We start from the raw sequence: 23,629 nt of genomic DNA on the forward strand, positions 1-23,629 counted from the left end.
TCATATAAAAATGGGTGTCCTCTTCCTTGCGCAGGTATGCTCACTTGCACACTTGTCTTCTACTTTTCTTCTTCCTTCGTACACTGTTCTTCTGGGGAAAAAGTACCTGACTTGAGCGTCGGAGGGTCTGCTCCGGGGACTTTTTTCCTGATTCTCGGTCTCTAACGTTTCGTGTGTTTGTCTTAGTGTGCGCAGAGTTCTAGTACCGCCGGCTCAGGCCCAGTTGTCCTTCAGGGCCACGTGGGGGATATCCGTTCTTTGAAGCCCGCACGACCGCAGCATCATAATCTCTCCTCCGTCAACGCCAGCGACACTTCATTTAGCCTTCATCCGACTCAGATTCCGGACAAGATTAAACTCCTAGACAAGAAAAGCATTATATCATAAATATGCAAATTCATAAATGTGCACAAGGTTACATTGATCAATAACAATGAAATTACTGAGAAAAGTTCTGAGTGGCTTTCAAAGTTTTCATGAGGCAAGAGACATCGACACGACCTACTTGAGACCTTTAGTGGTGTGGCCTATAAAATTCAATGAAATATGATATGATGTTTTAGGAAAGCCTGTAAATGAGGTGCTGAGTACTATCTCCACTAAATGAATTTCATCACACACATTAATTATCACTTTCAATTGGATATAGAATTCAAATTTCTACAATATATTGAAAGGTGTAATTTTCTGACCAAATATAACATCAAAATAATATTTAGGCATGAGCAAATTAGATGCCTAGGACCTATAGTTTAAAATAATTTGTAATAATACATTACGAAGGTACTATTAGACTAACGAATCTCTTAAGACTTGAATCAATACAGTTCTTTCCAAAGTATTGTAGTGAAAATTTCAACTCATAAAGACAACTTAAACACATAAATTAAGAAGCATAATTGTTTTGGAATTGATAGACAAACTTCTAATAAAGATTACATTTTCTTAACTTTCTTAAACTTCAAAGGAACTTGCTAAAATCAAATAAAATTGTAATATGATTTAATGAACAAGAACCAAATCAATATAATTAAAAATTAAAATAAACTTTTAAATTAATTTTATTTAATTTTTAAGTTAAGTTTTACTTTTTTACTTATTGTTTTTATTTCTGATATTTGTTGTTATTTATTTTAATCTATGTTCAGTATAAATGAAACCAACTTGAAATTTTATTATGATTTACTCAGCACTATCTAAATTGGACGAACATGATTAAAAAATTAAATTAAATAAAACACAATTTTACCTAAAATATGATCAAAATATCATTTTTGAAAATGAAAATTAAGAGACCAAGACTAATCAAATTTTTCTTGCAAATATTCGCCGAATCAAATTTATTTACAGAAATTTGGCCCTTTTGTTTTGTTCCTTTAAAAAAAATCATGGTCCATCGCGAGATGCATTGCATGGGGATCCATGGTGGCATTAGTGACGTCATAAGATGCATTGCATGTGGATCCATGGTGGCATTAGTGACGTCATAACCGTTTCGTTGATCAGGTCATTCCATTTCATCTGAATAAGGGTACCAAATGTCAGAGACTATGCCCTTCGACGAATAAAATTAATAAGAAAGGACAAAAAATAATGTGGCGAAGGACTTTTCCGAAGGAAGGAAGGCTTTACGGCTAGAACTTTGTTGAGCACCAGGAACTAAAAGCAAGTCAAAATAAATAAAACGAATACTTTTTGACTACCATTAAGAAGGAGAATTTATGCTTGTCTAATTTTATTTATAAGATTGAGAATTTATGCCTAACTCGATGGATCGTTTGAGCACTTTTCAGATTGACTTGGCGATCGTTGAAAAAAAAATATGTGAGATCCAATTTGTTATTTTCAGGATTAATCGATATAAAAAATTAAAAATCTCATTTATAAAATAATAAAAAAAAAAATCCGAGAAGTCATATTTTTGATACGTCGTTATCTGGATTAGAAGAATAAATCAATATAAGGAGCTAGAATTGTGTCTCTTATAAACGGTTGATTTCTTTTCTCCTATTTTTTTATAAATATATATATTCAGTTTTTTGAATTTATTATCTAAAATTAGATTCCAACAAGAGCTCGATTGATAAAATTAAGCTTGATACGGATATGATAGGAGGGGTAGAGAAGAAATAAGAGGAAAAAAGGAGGGTATTTAGGTCTTTTCATTAACTAGGGCTTTAAGTGGGGAATACTGTAGCATGCAAAGGGGGCTCGGCTTCGTTCGTGCGCCGCCACCAAGCTGCCAACTCCTCCTTCCTCCTCATGCTTCTCGACGGAGATGACGCCATCGCCGACCGCCACACCTCCTCTCCTCCTCTCCCTGCTTACACGCGCCGTCACCTTCTCCTCTCTCCCTCTGATCCTCATGTCGCCACCGCCGGAAAGGCCGGTGCTCCTCTCTCCTTCCTCTCTCGCTGGTAGCAACCTCTAGTCACCTTCACCGCCACCTTCACAACGCCAGCGACAGATCCTCCCTCTTCCTCTCCACAGCGAAGGCGACAACCCCTCCATCTTCTTCCTCCTTCTCCACACAACGCCGGTCACAGCACCGCCTCCTCCTTCTTTCTCCTCGCTATGTTGCCATCCTCCTCCTCGGATGTCGCTGCTTCCTCTCCTGTTCGCGCATACTGCCAGCGACGCCAACAGTCGGCGCCCATAGCCTCCGGCTGCCGCCCTTCGGACTGCAGTACAGCCAAGCATGGTCTCACCAGCGATCTCCTCCAGGACGCCGCAGCGTTGCTTCTCGTACCGCTTCATCTCAGGCCACTTCTTGATCGTCCGCATCGTTGGGTATCGTTGATGCGGGTCGGGCCTCCGAGTCCGCATTGTCGTTATATTATGTTATTACTTGTATGATATTTTTTATGTCCCGGTCTGCATGCCGGTGTTTTGTCCTGGTCTGCGTACCGGTGTTTTGTCCCGGCCTGCGTGCCGATCTAGTTTCTCGGTTTGCGTGCCGATATTTTGTCTCGGTCTACGTGCCGATCTCGTTTCTCGGTTTGTGTGCCGATATTTTGTCTCGGTCTACGTGCCAATCTCGTTTCCCGGTCTATATGCTGACTTCGTGTCCAGGCCTGCGTGCCGCTAGTACCCCCGGCCTGCGTGTCGGTGTTTTATCTCGACCTGCAGCTCGTCTTCCAAGCCCGTACCGCGGGCAGCTCCTCGTCGTCAGATCCAGCTCTCCAGCTTGATTGGAGTCATCTACTCTTCCGGGTCGCGACAATTCTAGCCGCATCCCATCCGAGGGCGTCCCCCTGGGCCAGGGTACGTTTTTCGTTCATATTCCATACGTATTTCATTATTTTATGACTTAGTCTTATACTCATATATTCGTTGGATTTGCCTCGAGCATCGGGGTACCGGGGGCCAGGTAAACCCGGTCGCTGACTGCAGGTAGCGTTGACCAGAGGACTTCCGAAGACTTAGTCAACACGGGAGTCATCTCAGCACACTCCCCTCCGGGACGTCGCGACTTCGTCAACATTTCATCCACCTCACCCGACAGTCCGTCTGACTCAGCTTCCGGACGGGATCAATTTGGCGCCGTCTGTGGGAACATCCTTCACCTGTTCTGGAACGTGAAGATGGACGACGTCGGGAGGTTCTCTGCTATTATCACAATCCCGGAGGATCTTGATGCACCTATTATTTTCTATCCTCACTCCACCGGTATTCGGGAGTCGAGGGATCGAGTGGAGTTTTAGTCGGCTAACAGGTTAGTTTTTCCGTTATGTTTTTTCCCTGACTCCACGGGTATTCGAGAGTTAAGGGACCGAGACAAACCCTTAGCCGGTTGGCACGACTCCCCGATTAGGTATGATTACAAGCTCTGCTATCTTTTTACGATTATAGGAACTGCTATATTTCCCTGATAAAAGAGTAAGGAGCCTAGTTCCTTGATCAAAGACTAGAGCCTTCAATTTCTGATCGGACACTAGGGGCCCAGCTCTCCGCTCATACACTTGGGACACAGCTCCCCGATCATAGACTTGCAGTACCACTTCCCGATCAGGGTTTAGGGGTCTCGCTCTTTGATTACAGGCTAGGGACCTTACTCTCCGATCAGGGACTAGGGGCCCAGTTCCTCGATCATATGTGTTACAGGCTCTGCACCCTTCACCATAAGGCTCAACATTCTCTTATTGCTATATGCACTTCACTCTATTATTATTATATGCTCTGCATCCTTCACTTGTTGTGCAACCTCTTACATCTACAGGTGTTGCTCTTTTCACCCACGGTGCTCTGCTTTCTTCTATGGCTATGGGCTCTGCTCCCTTATATCGGCTTCGCGCCCTTTATCTTCTCCCCTCACTCCACGGGTATTTGGGAGTTGAGGAACTGAGATAGATCCTCAATCGGCTGACACCGCTCCGCGATCAGGTATGATACACGATCAGGTATGACAAAGGCTTTATTCCCTCATGTTGCTACAGGCTTCACTTCTAGGAGCTTCAAGGCTTATCCTCCCCCGTTCGGGGTCGAGATATCGCCACTGGTCTCGGACTAGAGTATCACTACCGGTCTCGGATCGGAGTATCGCTAACGATCTCTCGGTCGGGTCTTCCAGACCAATTCCCGGTCGAGCTTCCAGACCAATTCCCGGCCGGGCCTCCAGATCAATTCAGGGTCAGACCTTCAGATTGCTTTTTTGTCAGGCCTTAAGATTGTTTCCCGATCAGGTCTCCAGATCGAGTTCTAGTCAGATCTCCCGATCAATTCCGGGTCAGGCCTTCAGATTGGTTTTTTGTCAGGCCTTGAGATTGTTTCTCGGTCAGGTCTCCAAGTCGGGTCTTGGTCAGACCTTCAAATCAATTCTTGGTCAGGTCCCCAGATCAATTACTGGTCAGGCCTTCAGATCAATTCTTGGCCAGGTCTCCAGATCAAGTACTGGTCAGGCCTCTGGATCACCTCCCAGTCGGGATTCCGGACTCTTGCCTCAGTGCGAGTAATAAGTGAGCATTGCTCTCACGCTTAACCCCCCAACGACCTGCTCGGTCGGCTGTCCCAGACTCTCGCCCCAGTGCGAGTTATAAGTGAGCATGCTCTCACGCCCAACGACCGGCAGGTCGGTGTCCCAGACTTTCGCCCCAGTGCGAGTTATAAGTGAGTATGCTCTCACGTCCAACGACCGGTAGGTCGGCTGTCCCAGACTCTCACCTCAGTGCGAGTTATAACTGAGCATGCTCTCACGCCTCCAAACTCTCGCCCCAGTGCGAGTTATAAGTGAGCTCTGCTCTCACGCCCAACGACCGAGCTGCTCGGTCGGCTGTCCCAGACTCTCGCCCCAGTGTGAGTTATAAGTGAGCTCTGCTCTCACGCCCAACGACCGAGCTGCTCGGTCGACTGTCCCAGACTCTCGCCCCAGTGCGAGTTATAAGTGAGCTCTGTTCTCACGCCCAACGACCGAGCTGCTCGGTCAGCTTTTCCAGACTCTCGCCTTAGTGCGAGTTATAAGTGAGCATGCTCTCACGCCCAACGACCTCTCAGTCGGCGCTCATCACTCACTCGCAGCTCTGCCCGGCACTCATCATACTCACCGCTCCATTGGCCGCTCTGCCCAGCACCCATCCCACTTGCTTCACTCGCCGCTCTGCTCGGCACTTATCATTCGCGTTTCGTTGTTGCCCGGTCGACGTTCACCGCCCCACTCGCCGCTCTGCCTGGCACTCAGCTCCCACGTTCCGCTCACCGCTGTTGCTCGGTCTGTATTCATTGCTTCACTCGCCGCTCTGCTCGACACTCATCATGCACGCTTCACCGCTCTGCTCAGCACTCATCGTGCACGCTTCGCCGCTCTGCTCAGCACTCGCTCGGTCGTGCTCTCGACTTTGCGCGTCTATCCTTCTCTTCATTGCCAGGTCGTGATTTATTATCATTCGATAGGCGCTCGCTCGGTCGACACTCGCTCGGTCGGCACTCGCTCGGTCGACACTCGCTCGGTCGGACTCACTCGGTCGGCACTCGCTCGGTCGGCGCTCGCTCGGTCGGCACTCACTCGGTCGGCACGTTCCCGGTCGCACTTACGGCTTTTACTCGTCTTGGTCACGATTTATTTGGACGACATTTTCTCGGTCGTGCATTAAACATCGCTCGTCCATCGCCTTTCGCCTCGCTCAGCAATCGCTCGATCGCTCTGCTCTGCCTCGTCCGAGAGTCTTTGCGATATCACTCGGTCTCCCTCAGCATCTGATCGATCGTTTGCTTGTCGTGCGTTTCGAATTATTTCTCGTCGCTCGCTCGATTCTGTTTGAGTCACATGCTTAACATTGCCACAGCTACTCGTTCGACGTTATATGACAGACCTGCGATATGACTCTGCATTCGGTAGCGATTTTGTTTTTTGTTTGGATGGGTCTAGTCAGTCGGACTTGCGCCTCCTTCGACTAAACTTGAGGGGAGGATTGTGATACAGATATGATAGGAGGGGTAGAGAAGAAATAAGGGGAAAGAAGGAGGGTATTTAGGTCTTTTCATTAACTAGGGCTTTAAGTGGGGAATACTATAGCATGCAAAGGGGGCTCGACTTCGTTCGTGCGCCGCCACCAAGCTGCCAACTCCTCCTTCCTCCTCATGCTTCTCGCCGGAGATGACGCCATCGCCGACCGCCACACCTCCTCTCCTCCTCTCCCTGCTTACACGCGCCGTCACCTTCTCCTCTCTCCCTCTGATCCTCACGTCGCCACCGCCGGAAAGGCCGGTGCTCCTCTCTCCTTCCTCTCTCGCTGGTAGCAACCTCTAGTCACCTTCACCGCCACCTTCACAACGCCGGCGACAGATCCTCCCTCTTCCTCTCCACAGCGAAGGCGACAACCCCTCCATCTTCTTCCTCCTTCTCCTCACAACGCCGGTCACAGCACCGCCTCCTCCTTCTTTCTCCTCGCTATGTTGCCATCCTCCTCCTCAGATGTCGCTGCTTCCTCTCCTGTTTGCGCATACTGCCGGTGACGCCAACAGTCGGCGCCCATAGCCTCCGGCTGCCGCCCTTCGGACTGCAGTACAGCCAAGCATGGTCTCACCAGCGATCTCCTCCAGGACGCCGCAGCGTTGCTTCTCGTACCGCTTCATCTCAGGCCACTTCTTGATCGTCCGCATTGTCGGGTATCGTTGATGCGGGTCGGGCCTCCGAGTCCGCGTTGTCGTTATATTATGTTATTACTTGTATGATATTTTTTATGTCCCGGTCTGCATGCCGGTGTTTTGTCTTGGTCTGCATACCGGTGTTTTGTCCCGGCTTGCGTGTCAATCTAGTTTCTCGGCTTACGTGTCGATATTTTGTTTTGGCCTGCGTGCCGATCTCGTTTCCCGGTCTGTATGCTGACTTCGTGTCCAGGCCTACATGCCGCTAGTACCCCCGGCCTGCGTGTCGGTGTTTTATCTCGACCTGCAGCTCGTCTTCCGAGTCCGTACCACGGGCAGCTCCTCGTCGTCAGATCCAGCTCTCCAGCTTGATTAGAGTCATCTACTCTTCCGGGTCGCGACAATTCTAGCCGCGTCCCATCCGAGGGCGCCCCCTGGGCCAGGGTACGTTTTCAGTTCATATTCCATACGCATTTCATTATCTTATGGCTTAGTCTTGTACTCATATATTCGTTGGATTTACCTCGAGCATCGGGGTACCGGGGGCCGGGTCAACCCGGTCGCTGACTGCAGATAGTTTTGACCAGAGGACTTCCGAAGACTTGGTCAACACGGGAGCCATCTCAGCACACACCCCTCCGGGACGTCGCGACTTCGTTAACATTTCATCCACCTCACCCGACGGTCCGTCTAACTCAGCTTCCGGACGGGATCAAAGCTCTATTGATAAAATTGCTAATCCGACTATTCAATATTAATCAATTGAGAATAATCAATTTTATATTAGTAAAGTTTGTTTAATTTTGATGATCAAATTTATTCGGTTCAATTTATTTAATTCAGAAATTTTATTTTTAAATTAAATCATTTTATTTTAAATTGATTGGTCAAATTATGATACAGGCATAATCCGTGTTAAAGGTCATTATGAATCTTCAAACTTTAACGGATATAACTTTTGACTCAGGATTTGAAATCAGACTCTGTCTATCATCACACGTGCATAATTTAAAAATCTACATGTATTACTAGTGAAACCGTAATCGTCAAATTTTCAACTATAAATTCCACCGATTAAACCCTTTTAGGGCATTTTTGTTATTTTGGTAAATTTTATTTTTTGGATATTTAGAGTTGATTTGTCTTAATCCACGTCTTGATTTGAGTTAAGATTGTTAAGTTAATTTATTTTCTTTTCGGGTAAAATTTTTTTTCCTTTCTTTACAAGATTGGAATTAAAATATGTTAATTATAATTATTATAATTTCTTTCCTTATTTGAGTTTTAGGTTATAGTCTATATAAGAGTCATGTTTAGATATTGAGAGATTAACCCCTCAAGTTTTAATAAAAAGTGTTCTTCTTGTCTTCTCCTCAATTTTTCTCTTCACGTTAGCCCGTAGGATAATCGCTATCCTACCCGGCGTCAGTTGGTATCAGAGCACATGAAGGCTATCAACAAATCCAATGGCGGGTCGTCGTGGTTGTAGTCGCAATCGCAACAACATGCAGGCTTCAGCGGAGGAAGCTGAGCACCGTGGTTGTAGCATCTAGGACATAATGACGATTGAGGATTTATGGAGATAAGTTGGAGATTTAGCCCAGCGTATGGCGGTGCGGGATCTTGAAGATCATGGATCTGAGTCTTCCTTCGAAAACCCATATCACCAACGAGACTCACCTTAGGATCATCGTGGACGAGAGGAACCTACTAGAGACTTCAGATTTCGGGATCTACTCGAATTTTCTGGTTCGTTGTGAGAAGAGGACTTCATTGACTGAATCAACGAAGTAGAGTTGATCTTCGACTACAAGCGAGTTCCAGATCAAATGAAAGTGAAATTAATTGTCATCGGACTCAAAGGGCGAGCATCAGCATGGTAGGAACAGATGCGGCGCTCTTGGGACAAACAAGGTAAACCTCAATTAACTATTTGGGAATATATGAAGGAAAACATGAAGGAACATTTTATTCCCTTCGCCTACACCCAAACTCTGTTCCAGTGACTTCACTCATTAAGACAGGACACGAGATTGGTCAACGAATATATAGAAGAGTTTTTCCAGCTGGTGGCTCGAAATGACCTATCCAAGATGGAGGAACAGTAGGTGACACGTTACTTAGGGTGTCTACGCTTGGCCTTACAAGATGCCCTCAGTCTTCATTCACTCTCGACGATGTCAGAGGCCTTTCAGCGTGCACTGGTGGTTGAAAAGCAATAAAATATGAAACCAGCGGGGAGAGGTGACTAAAACAATCGGCCAGCTCACCCTCAAAATTCTCGTCCATTACAGCAGCAGCCACTGGAGCAGCCATTACAGCGACCATCGCAGCGGTCACCACAGGTTTACTCAAAAGCCCATGTCAGATGTTATCAATATGGTGAACAAGGACATATGACGCACCAATGAGGAAGCCCTCTTCTACTAATCCAAAGGGCAAAAACTTGTTGGTCGAGGAAGAGGTGGTAGAAGATACAACAACAATTGGTGATTCGATGTATGAAGCATCTGAAAAAGTGATTTATGGTGATGGTCATGAGACTTTGGTCGTTCGTAAGAGTTTACTGACTCACTAGGGTGATTCGGGGGACGATTAGTCGAGAACCAATATTTTTCATACTACCTACACCATCGCGGATAAAGTATGTAAGATGATTATAAACAACGGCAGTTGTGAGAATGTAATATCCGTAAAGGCTGTCCAAAAATTACAACTAAAGACAGATCGTCATCCTAAACCCTACAAGTTATCTTAGTTGAATAAAGAAAGCGTGGTAATAGTAGACCGGTGATTTCTTGTTTCCTTTTCAATTGACAAATATCGTGATAGTGCTTAGTGTGATGTGATGGTCATGGATGCATGTCATGTATTGTTGGAGCGACCTTGGCAGTAAGATCGCAATGATGTTCATGATGGGCAGAAGAATACATATACCCTTAATGTCAAAGGGAAAAAAATTTTGTTAGCGCCGCGGCAGGAAGGAACTACTCCAATTTCGATAGCTAAACATACTAATCTTCTTTATATATCTAAGTTTTTAGATGAAGTAGAGCAAGGAGTTGTATATGCTTTGCCACCATGCCAAAGCATCGCTCCAACCATGGATGCAGAGTTACCAGCCTAAGTACAGTAGTTGCTAGCAGATTTTGATGAATTGATGCCAGAGGATCTTCCTTCTGGGATACCGTCGATGCGCGATATCCAACATCAGATTGGTCTTATTCCGGGGTTGAGTTTGCCTAATCGGCCAACTTATCGCCTTAGCCTTAAAAAAACAGAAGAATTGCAACATTAAGTGGTGGAGTTGCTAGAAAAGGGGCATATCCGAGAAAGCATGAGCTCCTATGCAGTTCCTGCCCTACTACTATCAAAGAAGGATGGCTCGTGGCATATGTGTGTCAATAGCAGAGCCATCAACAAGATTACAGTGAAGTACAGATTTCCAATTCCCCACTTGGATGACATGTTGTATCAACTATCTGGTTCTAAGGTCTTCTCAAAAATTGACTTTAAAAGCGGATACCACTAGATCAGAATAAGGTCTGGCGATAAATGGAAGACAACATTCAAGATGCAGTATGGGCTATATGAGTGGATGGTCATGTCTTTTAGATTATTCAATGTGCCTAGTACCTTCATAAGATTTATGCATCAAATCTTGCGGACCTTTATGGGAAAGTTTATAGTGGTATACTTTAATGACATCCTCATTTACAGTCCGACATGGGCATCACACTTTGATCATCTCTGTGCCATCTTCGAAAAGCTGAAAATAGAGTGTTTATTTGTAAATAACAAGAGGTGCTCTTTCTTTACTACATCGGTAACTTTCCTCTGCTTTATTATGTCTACTAATGGTGTACATGTAGATCAAATAAAGATGGATGTAGTCCTAGAGTAGCCTCAACCAAGGACGTTGCACAATGTTAGAAGCTTCCATGGCTTAGCTTCTTTTTACCGTCGGTTCATCAGAAATTTTAGCACTCTGATTACTCCTATCATCGAGTGTCTCAAGGGTGGCTAGGTTTCAGCTAGTTAAACAAAAGATGATCGAAACACCAGTTCTGGTCCTTCCTGATTTTGACAGAATATTCAAGGTCAACTGTGATGCATCCAGCATAGGTATCGGGGGTGTTCTGAGTTAATCTAGGCGACCAGTTGCTTTCTTCAGCGAGAAACTCTCTGGGTCCAAGAAAAATTATTCTACCTATGACGTGTAGTTTTATGCCATTGTGCAGTGTTTGAAGCATTGACGACACTACCTAGTACAGAAGGAATTCATCCTGTTCACTAATCATGAAGCATTAAAGTATATAATAGTCAACACAAGTTGAGCAGGCGATATGTCAAACGGGTGACTTACTTACAAGAGTTCACCTTTACATTAAGGCACCAAGCGGGAAGTCTGAACCATGTCGCAGATGCTCTGAGTTGGTGTTCTTCATTACTCACCACCATGAGTACTAGCGTTGCGGGCTTTGAGGTTTTTCCAGATATGTATGCACCTAACCCATCATTCGGAAGGATAATATTGTAGGAGGTACATGATGGTTACCGACATGATTTTATTTTACATAATGGTTATCTGTTTCGTGGGTTGCAGTTGTGCATTCCAGAATGCTCTCTAAGGTAGCAGATTATGAGCGAGCTTTATAATGAGAGGCATTTTAGACGTGATAAGACATTGACTCTCATCTTTGCCAATTTCTATTGGCCCAAGTTGACTAGCAATGTGACTCACTTTGTTGATCGATGTTTGGTATGCCAGTGGTCTAAGGGGGTTTTAACTAATGCAAGTTTATACACTCCTCACCCGTTCCTAAAGCTCCTTAGCTCGATATCAGCATGGATTTTGTATTGGGATTACCCTACACCCAACAAACCTCAGACTCAGTTCTTGTTGTCGTCGACATATTCTCAAAGATGACGCATTTCGTAGCTTGTAGGAAGACTATGGATGCTACTCGAATTGTCCATCTTTACTTCAAAGAGATCATGCGTTTACATGGCGTTCCTCGGTCCATGACTCCATTTCAAAATATATTAAATTCATTAATCACTTCTGGAAGGGCTTACGAGGGACATGGGGGACATAGTTAAACTTTAGCAGTGCTTACCACTCTTAGACAGATGGTCAAACCGAGGTGGCGAATCGGAGTCTGGGTAATCTTCTGAGATGCCTTTCAGGAACAAAACCAAAGCAGTGGAACTTGGTGTTACCTCAAGTAGAGTTTACCTACAATAGATCAAAAAATAGGACCACAGGACTAAATCCTTTTGAGATTGTCTATGGCCGAAATCCATCAAGAGTTCTAGACTTAGCCCCTATTCCACGTGTAGGGTGAATTTGACTTAAGGATGATGAGATGACATAGCATCTTCGAGGAATTCATGAGCAGGTGAAACTGGCAATTATGGAAAGCAATACTAAGTATAAGGCTTGAGTTGATCGTCATCGTCGACAGGTACTTTTTGAGATTGGAGATTTTGTCTGGGCTATATTGACTCGTGATCGTTTCCCTATTGGAGAATATAATAAGCTAAAAGATTGAAAAATTGGACTATGCAATATACTATAGAAGATTAATGACAATGTCTATAGGTTACGCCTTTCTAGTCATCTGAAGACTTCTGATGTCTTCAATGTGAAGCATCTAACTCTTTTCTTGATGGTTGCTAATTAAATTAATCTGAACTCAAGGCCGAGGTCTTTTCAAGCCGGGGAGACTGATGCAGGCCCAACCTGTGTTGAAACTCACTATGAGTCTTCAAACTTCAAACGGACATAATTTTTGACTCTAAACTCGGAATTAGACTATCTATCGTCACGCATGCAGAATTCAAGAACCTATATTTATCACTAGTGAAACTGTAACTGTTAAATTTTCAGCCACAAATTTTACCGTTTAAATCTTTTTTAGGGTCTTTTTACTATTTTTGGTAATTTTTATTTTTTTTGAATATTTAAGATATTTTTCATATTTCTGGTATTTTTTATAGATGATTTATTTTAATCCGCGTCTTTATTTGAGTTAAGATTGTTAAATTTTTTTTTTTTTTTTTGATAAAAATCTATTTTTCTGTTTTTAATAAATTAGAATTAAGATATGTTAATTATAATTATTATAATTTCTTGCCTTATGAGTCTTAGATTATGATTTAAGACTCAACGTCAACCCATTGCTACAACACATAACAAGAATTTTACGAAGAAACTGATTGATCCGGTTGTGTAAGGGGCAGAAAAGGAGATAGGAGAAAGTAGAGGGGCATTTAGGTCTTTTAGGGGGAAGCTAGGGCTTTGAAAGGGAAAAAAGGCTCGGGTTTGAATAAGAAAGGAGGCGGCGTCAGAGAGATGGGGCACGAAAGGAAGAGAGGGGAAATCTTTGGGAGGTGGCGGTTGGATTGGCACTGCCACCGGCGACAGGCACTCATAGCTGCCTCCTCCTCTCCACTCGCCGACGACGATGCCGTGGAGGATCTGCTGTCTCTAGCGGGCGTACCCGCTGCCGCCTTCTCCCGCAACCGCTGCCGGCTCCAGTAGGTGCCAGCCGCTGCCAATGCCGCCAGCGACCATTGTCGTCGCCCTAGGCCACCTCCAGTGGCCGTGGATGTCACCGCCGTCGCCCCCAGCGAGTATCGACGCCTCTCCCATACTGTCGGCAGCGAATGTCTCCGCCGGCCGTGACTTCCGGCGGCGGTCAGCGCCTCCCGCCGGCCATGTGCCTCCTCCAGAGGCTGCCGTTACCGGCATCTCATGCTGTAGCCACCGCCGCAGCCGTCTTTGGCGGCCAGCACCTCCGGTCTCCCGACCGTCGATTCCGACGGCGGTACAGCCGCTGTCCTCGCCGCGTGCGGCACAGATCTGACCCAGTGCAGTGTTTCCGGACATCGGTTGTGTTTCCGGCCATCGAGCCGTGTGGTGTTTCATTATTCGGATTGTTATCATGCAGTCGGACCGTGCTCCGTCCTGCGGATCTATATCGCTTCCGGCTTCGAGCTACTGGAGCCAGCTACGCGTTTGGTGGACAGTTATCTACTATTCGGGATCACGACGACTCCGTCAGCTCACTGATCCATCCGAGGGCGCCCCCCTGGGCCAGGGTACGTTCTCGTACCTTCTTTGCATTTATTTCAATATTCTATTATTATCCAGATATTTATATATTTGTGGAATTCGCCTCGAGCACCGAGGTACCAGAGGCCGGGGCAACCCGGTCGATGGATATAGGTACAGTTGACCGGAGGAGGACTCCAGACGACTCAGTCAACGTAGCGGACAGATCATCCACCGGTTCATGGGGATGCGGTCAACCTTCCAGACACGTCACACCGGCAGGTTCGTTTTCTCAGCTTCCAGACAGGATCAAAATGGCGCCGTCTGTGGGAACGCGCCTGATCTGGAACGTGAAGATGGACGACGCCGGAGAGTTCTGCTATTCTCATGACCTAGGTCAGTTTTTCCGTTATCTGTTCTCGGTTAGTTATATGATCTGTATTAGTTCTTCGAGTTATCATCGAAGGCCCCCGAGCTGATCGGCCGGGAGGTTTATATCTGAGCCACAGGCTCGAGGACCGAAGGCCCCCGGGCCGTTCGGCCGGGAGGATTATATACAAGCCCGTAGCTGCTACGGGCTCGATCCCGAAGACCCCGAGCCGTTTGGCCGGGCTGCGTATGGGATACGAGCGATGCTTGAAATAGAAGATCCCGAGCCGTTCGGCCGGGTATATGGTATCCGAGCCCAGCGCTCGATGTGAAGGCCCGAGCCGTTCGGCCGGGTATATGGTATCCGAGCCCAGCGCTCGATGTGAAGGCCCGAGCCGTTCGGCCGGGTATATGGTATCCGAGCCCAGCGCTCGATGTGAAGGCCCGAGCCGTTCGGCCGGGTATATGGTATCCGAGCCCAGCGCTCGATGTGAAGGCCCGAGCCGTTCGGCCGGGTATATGGTATCCAAGCCCAGCGCTCGATGTGAAGGCCCGAGCCGTTCGGCTGGGTATATAGTCTCACTTGAAGACCGACGAGCACCGTCGTTAAAAATCGAGAGTCGGACCGGCGACTATAAACCTCCCGGGCGACCGACCAAGAGTCGGGCCGCAGTCGGACCGGCGACTATAAACCTCCCGGGCGACCGACCAAGAGTCGGGACGCAGTCGGACCGGCGACTATAAACCTCCCGGGCGACCGACCAAGAGTCGGGCCGCAGTCGGACCGGTGTGAATCCCCCGGGCTGAAGACCTCTGCACGGACCAGCATATCATATATTCTATCTCCCCCGTTCGGGGTCGAGTTATCACCGAAGGCCCCCGAGCCGTTCGGCCGAAAGGTTATCATCCGAGCCAAGCGCTCGAAGCCGAAGGCCTCCGAGCCGCTCGGCCTGGAGGACCAGTATATCGGACCAGTATATCATACATCTATCTCCCCCATTTGGGGTCGAGTAGCCGTCGCGAGCATCTATCTCCCCCGTTCGGGGTCGAGCAGTCCTCGCGGCCCAGCATCTATTTGACCGATCAACGTCACCACGGTCGCACGAGCAGTCCTCGCGGCCCAGCATCTATTTGACCGATCGACGTCACCACGGTCGCACGAGCGGCATCGTCCGCCCAGCATCTATCTGACCGATCGACGTCACCACGGTCGCACGCGCGGCATCGGCCGCCCGACATCTATTTGACCGATCGGCGTCACCACGGTCGCACGCGCGGTACGCTCGGCTTTATCCGGCCGATCGACCTCATTCCAGCCGACGCTGAACTATTCCGACCCCAATCTGATCCAGCTCACCGATCCGCTGGGCTGGGGCGGCACGACGCGCTCGCCATCATTCCAGTCGCACGCGCGGTATCGTCCGCCCGGCATTTATCCGATCGATCGACCTCATTCCAGTCGCACGCGCGGTATCGTCCGCCCAGCATTTATCCGACCGATTGCCATCATTCCGGTCGCACGCGCGGTATCGTCCGCTCGGCATCTATCCATCCGATCGACATCATTTCGATCGCTCGCACGACAGCGTTCGCCTAGCATCTATCCATCCGATCGACAGCACTTCGATCGTCCGGTCGGTATTTTCGCGGCTGCGCACTTGGCATTGGTCCAGTTTCCGACTTAGTTTGCTCGGTATCGTGACCATCTCCTGCGACACCCTTATTATCGCGACCGCTCGAGGGACATTATATTATTGGTTCAGCGTTTTGGCTTTGACATCGAGAGTGGTTCAATTCTTTGCAATAGACTGTCCAGTCAGTCGGACTCACGCCTCCTTCGACTAGACTTGAAGGGGAGGCTTGTGATCCGGTTGTGTAAGGGGCAGAAAAGGAGATAGGAGAAAGTAGAGGGGCATTTAGGTCTTTTCGGGGGAAGCTAGGGCTTTGAAAGGGAAAAAAGGCTCGGGTTTGAATAAGAAAGGAGGCGGCGGCAGAGAGATGGGGCACGAAAGGAAGAGAGGGGAAATCTTTGGGAGGTGGCAGTTGGATTGGCACTGCCACCGGCGACAGGCACTCATAGCTGCCTCCTCCTCTCCACTCGCCGACGACGATGCCGTGGAGGATCTGCTGTCTCTAGCGGGCGTACCCGCTGCCGCCTTCTCCCGCAACCGCTGCCGGCTCCAGTAGGTGCCAGCCGCTGCCAATGCCGCCAGCGACCATTGTCGTCGCCCTAGGCCACCTCCAGTGGCTGTGGATGTCACCGCCGTCGCCCCCAGCGAGTATCGACGCCTCTCCCATACTGTCGGCAGCGAATGTCTCCGCCGGCCGTGACTTCCGGCGGCGGTCAGCGCCTCCCGCCGGCCATGTACCTCCTCCAGAGGCTGCCGTTACCGGCATCTCATGCTGTAGCCACCGCCGCAGCCGTCTTTGGCGGCCAGCACCTCCGATCTCCCGACCGTCGATTCCGACGGCGGTACAGCCGCTGTCCTCGCCGCGTGCGGCACAGATCTGACCCAGTGCAGTGTTTCCGGACATCGGTTGTGTTTCCGGCCATCGAGCCGTGTGGTGTTTCATTATTCGGATTGTTATCATGCAGTCGGACCGTGCTCCGTCCTGCGGATCTATATCGCTTCCGGCTTCGAGCTACTGGAGCCAGCTACGCGTTTGGTGGACAGTTATCTACTATTCGGGATCACGACGACTCCGTCAGCTCACTGATCCATCCGAGGGCGCCCCCCTGGGCCAGGGTACGTTCTCGTACCTTCTTTGCATTTATTTCAATATTCTATTATTATCCGGATATTTATATATTTGTGGAATTCGCCTCGAGCACCGAGGTACCAGAGGCCGGGGCAACCCGGTCGATGGATACAGGTACAGTTGACCGGAGGAGGACTCCAGACGACTCGGTCAACGTAGCGGACAGATCATCCACCGGTTCATGGGGATGCGGTCAACCTTCCAGACACGTCACACCGGCAGGTTCGTTTTCTCAGCTTCCAGACAGGATCACTGATTACATGGAATTATAAGATTACATAATGCTTTACTATTTTTTTTCTCAGTTTAAACAACAATCCAACAACCAACACCACAATTTCTGCAATCTAATCACACACTATGCCATCCATTCCACTCCTGCCCAGATGCTGACAGGGTCGATCTCCCCGTCACCTTCAAACTCCATTGGAAGCGAACTGCTCTCTGCTCCATGAAAGCTCCCAAACTGGTACGGCGAAGAAGAGAAAAATTGCTCCTCCATGGGCCCAAAGGAAGGCGCAATCTGCCCCACAAAGTACTCCTCCTCTCCTTCAACTTTCAGCGCCGCCGCACTCTGTTCCTGATCGTGCTGCTCGAGGCAAGTGTGGTCCCCATGGTAGGTGACGTCGTAGACCGAGGGGTCGTCGTCCGATCGCTGCACCTGCTTCTTCGCGGGGCATCCGCGCGAGGCCCGATGAGCGCACCGGAAATAGGCCCTGCGGCGATCGAAAAAAGCTCGTGAGAATGGTTTTGGTCGAATGAGATCGACTGCAACACTGTTCTGTAACTGTAGTGACTAATGGCTGACCTTGGATATTTAGCTCCGAGAATCTCTTTCTGGCCATACTTCCTCCATGTGAAGCCGTCGTCCTCCCCCTGGCCTTTCACTCCGCCGGACACCGAGCTCAGCCTCACCTGGCACCTCCATGATCGCAGCAGCGACATCCTGCAATTGAAACCAGAGAATTAATCCTTCATCGTCGGTCGGCTTCACGGCCATGTGGGTCAGTACTGCGTTATAAGTACGAAGCACGTGCCTTCTTCTGGGCGTCAAGGTGCGAGGTCGCAGGTCGAGCGAGGAGAACAGAGACTGATCGTGGCCGGCTTTAGTGCTGAATGATTCGGCCATGAGAAACGAGTTGTGGATGGAGGAAGCGATCCTGGGAGTTAGAGCCTTGCAGAGGTCAAGGCAATGCAGATTTAACTCCAGCTCCTTGAGCAGCTCCTTGGCTTGGCTGAGCTCGGCGAGCAGAGCAGCAGCGCAGGCATTGGTCTCCATGGACGCAGGTAGCTAGCTAGCTAGCTGTCAAGAAGCAGGGGAATGGATATATCAGCTCCAGTTTCGGACGCTGTGTTGTAGTAGAAGATCGATCGAAGTGCTTCCCGAGGGAGTTATATAGGGCGGGCGCGAAGAGGAAGATGATTGGCGATGAAGAAGCGCGTGGGAATTCAACGGCGAGGGATTTGTCAGACAAAACGAGTCGCTAGGATGCGAAGTGGAGGATCAGATTTTGCACGTGACAAATTGCTGGGAAGTGATAGAAATTGTAAAATGCCACTGTCACTGTCACTGTCACTGTCACTGTCACTGTTAGATAGTCAATGCCCTCCGACTCCGTAAAATTTACTACACACGGAATGTTATGCAGAATTTTTAAGTCTAGGATCCACAAAGCAAGAGCACTTCGCGAGCACCCAGTTGTCCAGAATCGTGTTCGGCATAACTCACCTGATCCAACTCAGGGGCCCAGACTAGTTCTACACGTGCCGCAAAAACACACATGGCGTGTGGGAATCTAATTGGAATCGAGATGGTTAATTCCACTTCCAACCGATCAAATAACGGCAACAAAACGCGCGCGCGCACACGGTTTTTTATGTCTACAAAAGGAAACTGCGAAGATGCAGCGAACGCTGCCCCGCAGGGACGAAAAGGGAAAAGAATCGACGGCTAGGTGGTCGAACTCTTGTTCACAAGACTTCACACTTAGCTGTTGCTGTTGAATGACTCTTTGTTGATGCGGCTGTTCTCCGGTCGGTTGGTGTGCTCAACGGTGTGGCATCGTATACGTGCATTCTCGGATTGGTTGTTACCGATTTATAATTGTCATCTGTCATTGAGGGAATCGTGGTTGATTGGTTTTTTTCTACTCATGGTTTTCTCGTGCAAGTCTAAACCACAAATATTGTCCAAATAGAACATAACTTATGAATTGACCAATTTTAATCAAGTTATTATAATTTTAATTTCAAAATTCATGCATAATAATTATTTTTTCCAATTATTATAATATAAAATAATCAATTCATTCTTAAGATATATTTTTTTATTATTAGATTTCAATGCTTTTAAGTAATATTTAAGTAGTTTTAATTAAATTTAAAATATTTTTAACAAGTAAATTTTAATATGTTATATATAATAATAGAATAAAAATATTTTTAAAATACACTTTAAAATAATTTATCATTCACTACGCCAGCCTTGCTCACCCACAGCATGCTATCCAATCACTATAGGGATAGATTTTGCTCATATTCCAAGTTGGTTGGAACACAAACATTTACCTCCGCCATCATCTAATGGATGGAGAATTGAAGTGCGATCTTGAACCGTTGAGATGTAAAGTTGGGTTTCTATGTACAACAATAATTGGAGTGGATCCTCATTGGGTACGAGCAATTCGGGGATAATAATAAGCTTCCACAGGCGTAACCGAATTAGTACTCAGGCGGTCGAGTTGCACTACAAGAACAAGCAACTTAGTTAATCATCCTTGCTTCTTTCGGCATCTTCTCGAATTCCTGTTGTTGGCCGATCTTCTCTGTTCTTGTTCCTAAACTATTGAAAGGCATTTAGAGAGGGAAGATGAACGACGCCGATGGTGCTGTTTATCCGCAAAGAGGCGGAGAAGAAGGCGACCAACGGATTAAAGCTAGAAATTTAGTAGTAATTCAAATCGCTCTAGATTCCATTGGGTGTAAGAATAATTTTCAACTACTCCTGCAAGTAGACCCGACCTTGGGCTAGGTCCGAACCAGACCAAGTCTAAATTGACAAATTTGTGCTTGTGAGAAGTTTGAATGAAGTTTAAAATTTCTTAATCTTGAAATATTTTTAAAAATAATATTTATGCTTTCCCTTAAAATGATATTTACCTAAAAGTTCAAGTATGGTTTAAAAACTAAAACAAAATATCCTTATGATGAAATGTCCAACTTTCATACTTAGTTGACTATCATAAGATAGCAGCTGTTGACTTAAGTTGGTCAATTTGAGCTCTTAGTTCTAACTAATTTGTTACTAGCTAGATTACTCAAATTAATCAATGTTATTTGTTTAAAGTCCAGATTTATAGCGATATACTGACATAAGCATATGAAATCTTAGGTTAAATCCTAAGCATCTCACATCATTCTATGTTTCAAAATACATAAGTAAGGTATCCTATTATACTTGTAAGATGCTAACAACTAAAACTACAGGAGCAAACAAGTTTACGAGAAATCCTAGTCTACTCAGAAGGATAAAATATTTTGAAAGCTATTTTAAAAATAAAATTTTGAAAACAAAATTTGAAAACTAAAAAGTAATAAATTTTTAAAAACATAAAAATAAAGAAAACTACTCTATAAAGCATATTTTTAATTGTCTTCTTAAATTACTAAATTCAATTTTAGATAGAGACTTAGTAAATATATCAGTTAGGTTAGATTTTGATACAATATAGTTAAGTTCAATATTCCTTTTAGTAACATGATCCCTAACAAAGTGATGTTTAACTTCTATGTATTTTGCTCTAGAGTGGTGTACTAGATTTTTAGTTAGGTTTATAGAACTTATATTATCAACATATGTTTTCACATATTTATAGTCTAAATTAAAATTTTTTAAGGTATGAGACATCCATAACAATTGAGCTATGCACTCGTCCATTGCTATGTATTCAGCTTCAGTAGTAGATAGGATAACATAATATTATTTTCTACTAAACCAGCTAACTAAAGAAGATCCTAGTAGTTGACATCCTCCACTCATACTTTTTCTATCTAACTTACAACCAACATAATCTGAATCAAATAGCCAACTAATTCAAAATATGATGTTCTTGGATACAACATTCCTACATTTATTGTAAGATATGATAATTAAATAATAAGTGTTATTAGAGAAATAACCTTATTAGATTTTTCAAAAAATTTTAGAAACTTTTTAAGATTTAAATGGAGTCCGTATGACTCGTTTAAGGGGATGAATTGATTAGGCTTAAAGAAAGATTATTTAGATATCCCAATTAAATTGGAAGTTGATTAGATTATTTAACCAAGGTATATATTATTATAACCTATGTTTTCTTTATTTCATTTCTCTTCTCCCTCGATCTCCTCCCCAAATCCATTTTTGCTGACCTCACTCTCCACCTCCCAATCCTGACACCTTGCTGCACCACGATCTTGACGCCGCTGTTGCATTGTGATCCCGACGCCACTGCTGCACCACGATTCTGACGCTGCTATCAATGCTGTAGCCGCCCTCTTCCTCACGCGCCTTTGCTCTAGATCATTGGATCGTCTATCCACCATCGCTGGCACCCGAGGGCCGCCCGATGCCGCCGATTTGATCTCTTCACTGCTACTTTCCATCACCGACTGTCGTTGATGCCCTAGACCTCCTGTTGACACTCACTTTTCCTCACATCCCTTGTCTTTGAAGAGGGAGCAGTTCATGAGTATCCTTTAGCTATATCCAAGAACCGTAACCATCGTCGCCTCCCTTATTGTTGGAGACCATTATAGTGCTACCCCCACGTGGTGCTGATCCCAACTCACTGTCACTGCTTGACGCCACTATGTACCACCGTCATGACTTCACTGTACTAGAGAGGGTGAAGGTAATGGTTATGGACGAATGATTGAGTTTAATTCTCAGTTAAGAATGTAGTGTTTGTGAATTAGATATTGGATTCATGCCAGGTGCTGATTTTGGAGCATCTGATTTGCTGGATAGTAGCTCTATCCAGAACTTTAGCCATCTTCTCCAGCCATGCATCACTTCCGATCATGATCCACCATTAGCCACCACTGATTTGGTGAGTATGTGTAATGATTAGATTAATTCAATTAGGATTTTCTAACCCTAATTGGATTATGTTTGGTTAATTGAATTATGTTTGGTTAATTGAATTATGGTAGATTGGTATGATTTGCATTCTATGTGGTAGGTTTTGATTCGATTTAAAGGAAACTCTTGGACATGAGGATACTTGACACGAGCTACATATTAAAGGTGGATACTTCTTTCTTGACCTCTATAGTTCATTGAACTTAGTGCATGGATTATATGATGAATTAGGTTGTTTTATCTTGACTCTACTCTAGATTAGTTCCTAAGTTTGATACTTTATTGCTTTTCCTTATATTTTAATCTATTGGATATCTAAGTAGTCTCATTTGTTATTCATGATTGGGTTGGTTATATATATGCATGATATTACCAGAACATAGTGTTGGTGCAATATCCCTCAGGTCAAGGCTGACCTGGTTGACCAAGCTTGAGTCTTGGTTTGAGTTTCGATGTTTGACAATGTAGTTGTGCATTTGGGGAGATTGTCTGGTGCAATTCCCCTCTGATCAGGGTCTGATCAGGTTGGATGAAAAAGAGTCAAGTAGGTCAAGGTTGATCGGATACTTGACTGGGAAGTCCTAACTGGGATGTTAGGCAGAAGGAAAATCCTGGTGAGTGAAGCCAGGTGAAAGTCCTGGTGAGTGAAGCCAGGCAGAAGAGAAGTCCTAGTGAGTGAAGCTAGGCAGAATGGAAGTCCTGGTGAGTGAAATCAGGCACGGGGGAAATCCAGATGGGTCAAGATTGACCATACATCTAGTGAAAGTCCAAGTAGGTCAAGGGAGTAATCGGATACTTGGCAAGATGAAGAAAAGTCCAAGTAGGTCAAGGGAATGATCAAATACTTGGCAAGATGAAGAAAAATACAAGTGGGTCAAAGAGATTGACCGGACACTTGGTGAGGGAGTCCTAGCAGGTCAAGGGTGACCGGATGCTAGGTTTTATGTACCAACAAGTCATGGTTAAATGGATGTTGGTTTAGGGGGCTTTGGATTTGTTTTTGGGCAAAAACTAAGATCTGGATTAATCAGCCGATTGATCCAGCAGATCTGGATCGATCAGCCGATCGATCCAGCAGATCTGGATCGATCAGTCGATTGATTGGATCATGCCCAATCGATCAGCTGATCGATCGGGTGAGTCCCCACGAACAGAACCCCTTTGGATTGATCCGTGGATCGATCCAGAGGTCCCAATCGATCAGTGGATCGATTGAGAGCTGCTGTTTGTGCGCGATA

The 23,629-nt window shown here is 46.1% G+C and overlaps 1 protein-coding gene across 1 annotated transcript; it reads right to left on the reverse strand.

Moving 5' to 3' along the window:
• Positions 1-17,375: 17,375 nt before the first annotated feature.
• Positions 17,376-18,632, reverse strand: LOC122048979 (transcription factor WRKY19-like). The gene is made up of 3 exons (XM_042610485.1): positions 18,307-18,632; positions 18,078-18,215; positions 17,376-17,985 (listed from the first exon to the last, which is right to left on the reverse strand). Exons 1-3 carry the CDS (start codon positions 18,546-18,548, stop codon positions 17,628-17,630), a joined length of 738 nt encoding a protein of 245 aa, XP_042466419.1. The 5' UTR covers positions 18,549-18,632; the 3' UTR covers positions 17,376-17,627.
• Positions 18,633-23,629: the final 4,997 nt, after the last annotated feature.

Source organism: Zingiber officinale, chromosome 2B (genome assembly GCF_018446385.1).
Source record: "Zingiber officinale cultivar Zhangliang chromosome 2B, Zo_v1.1, whole genome shotgun sequence".
Lineage (NCBI taxonomy): Eukaryota > Viridiplantae > Streptophyta > Magnoliopsida > Zingiberales > Zingiberaceae > Zingiber > Zingiber officinale.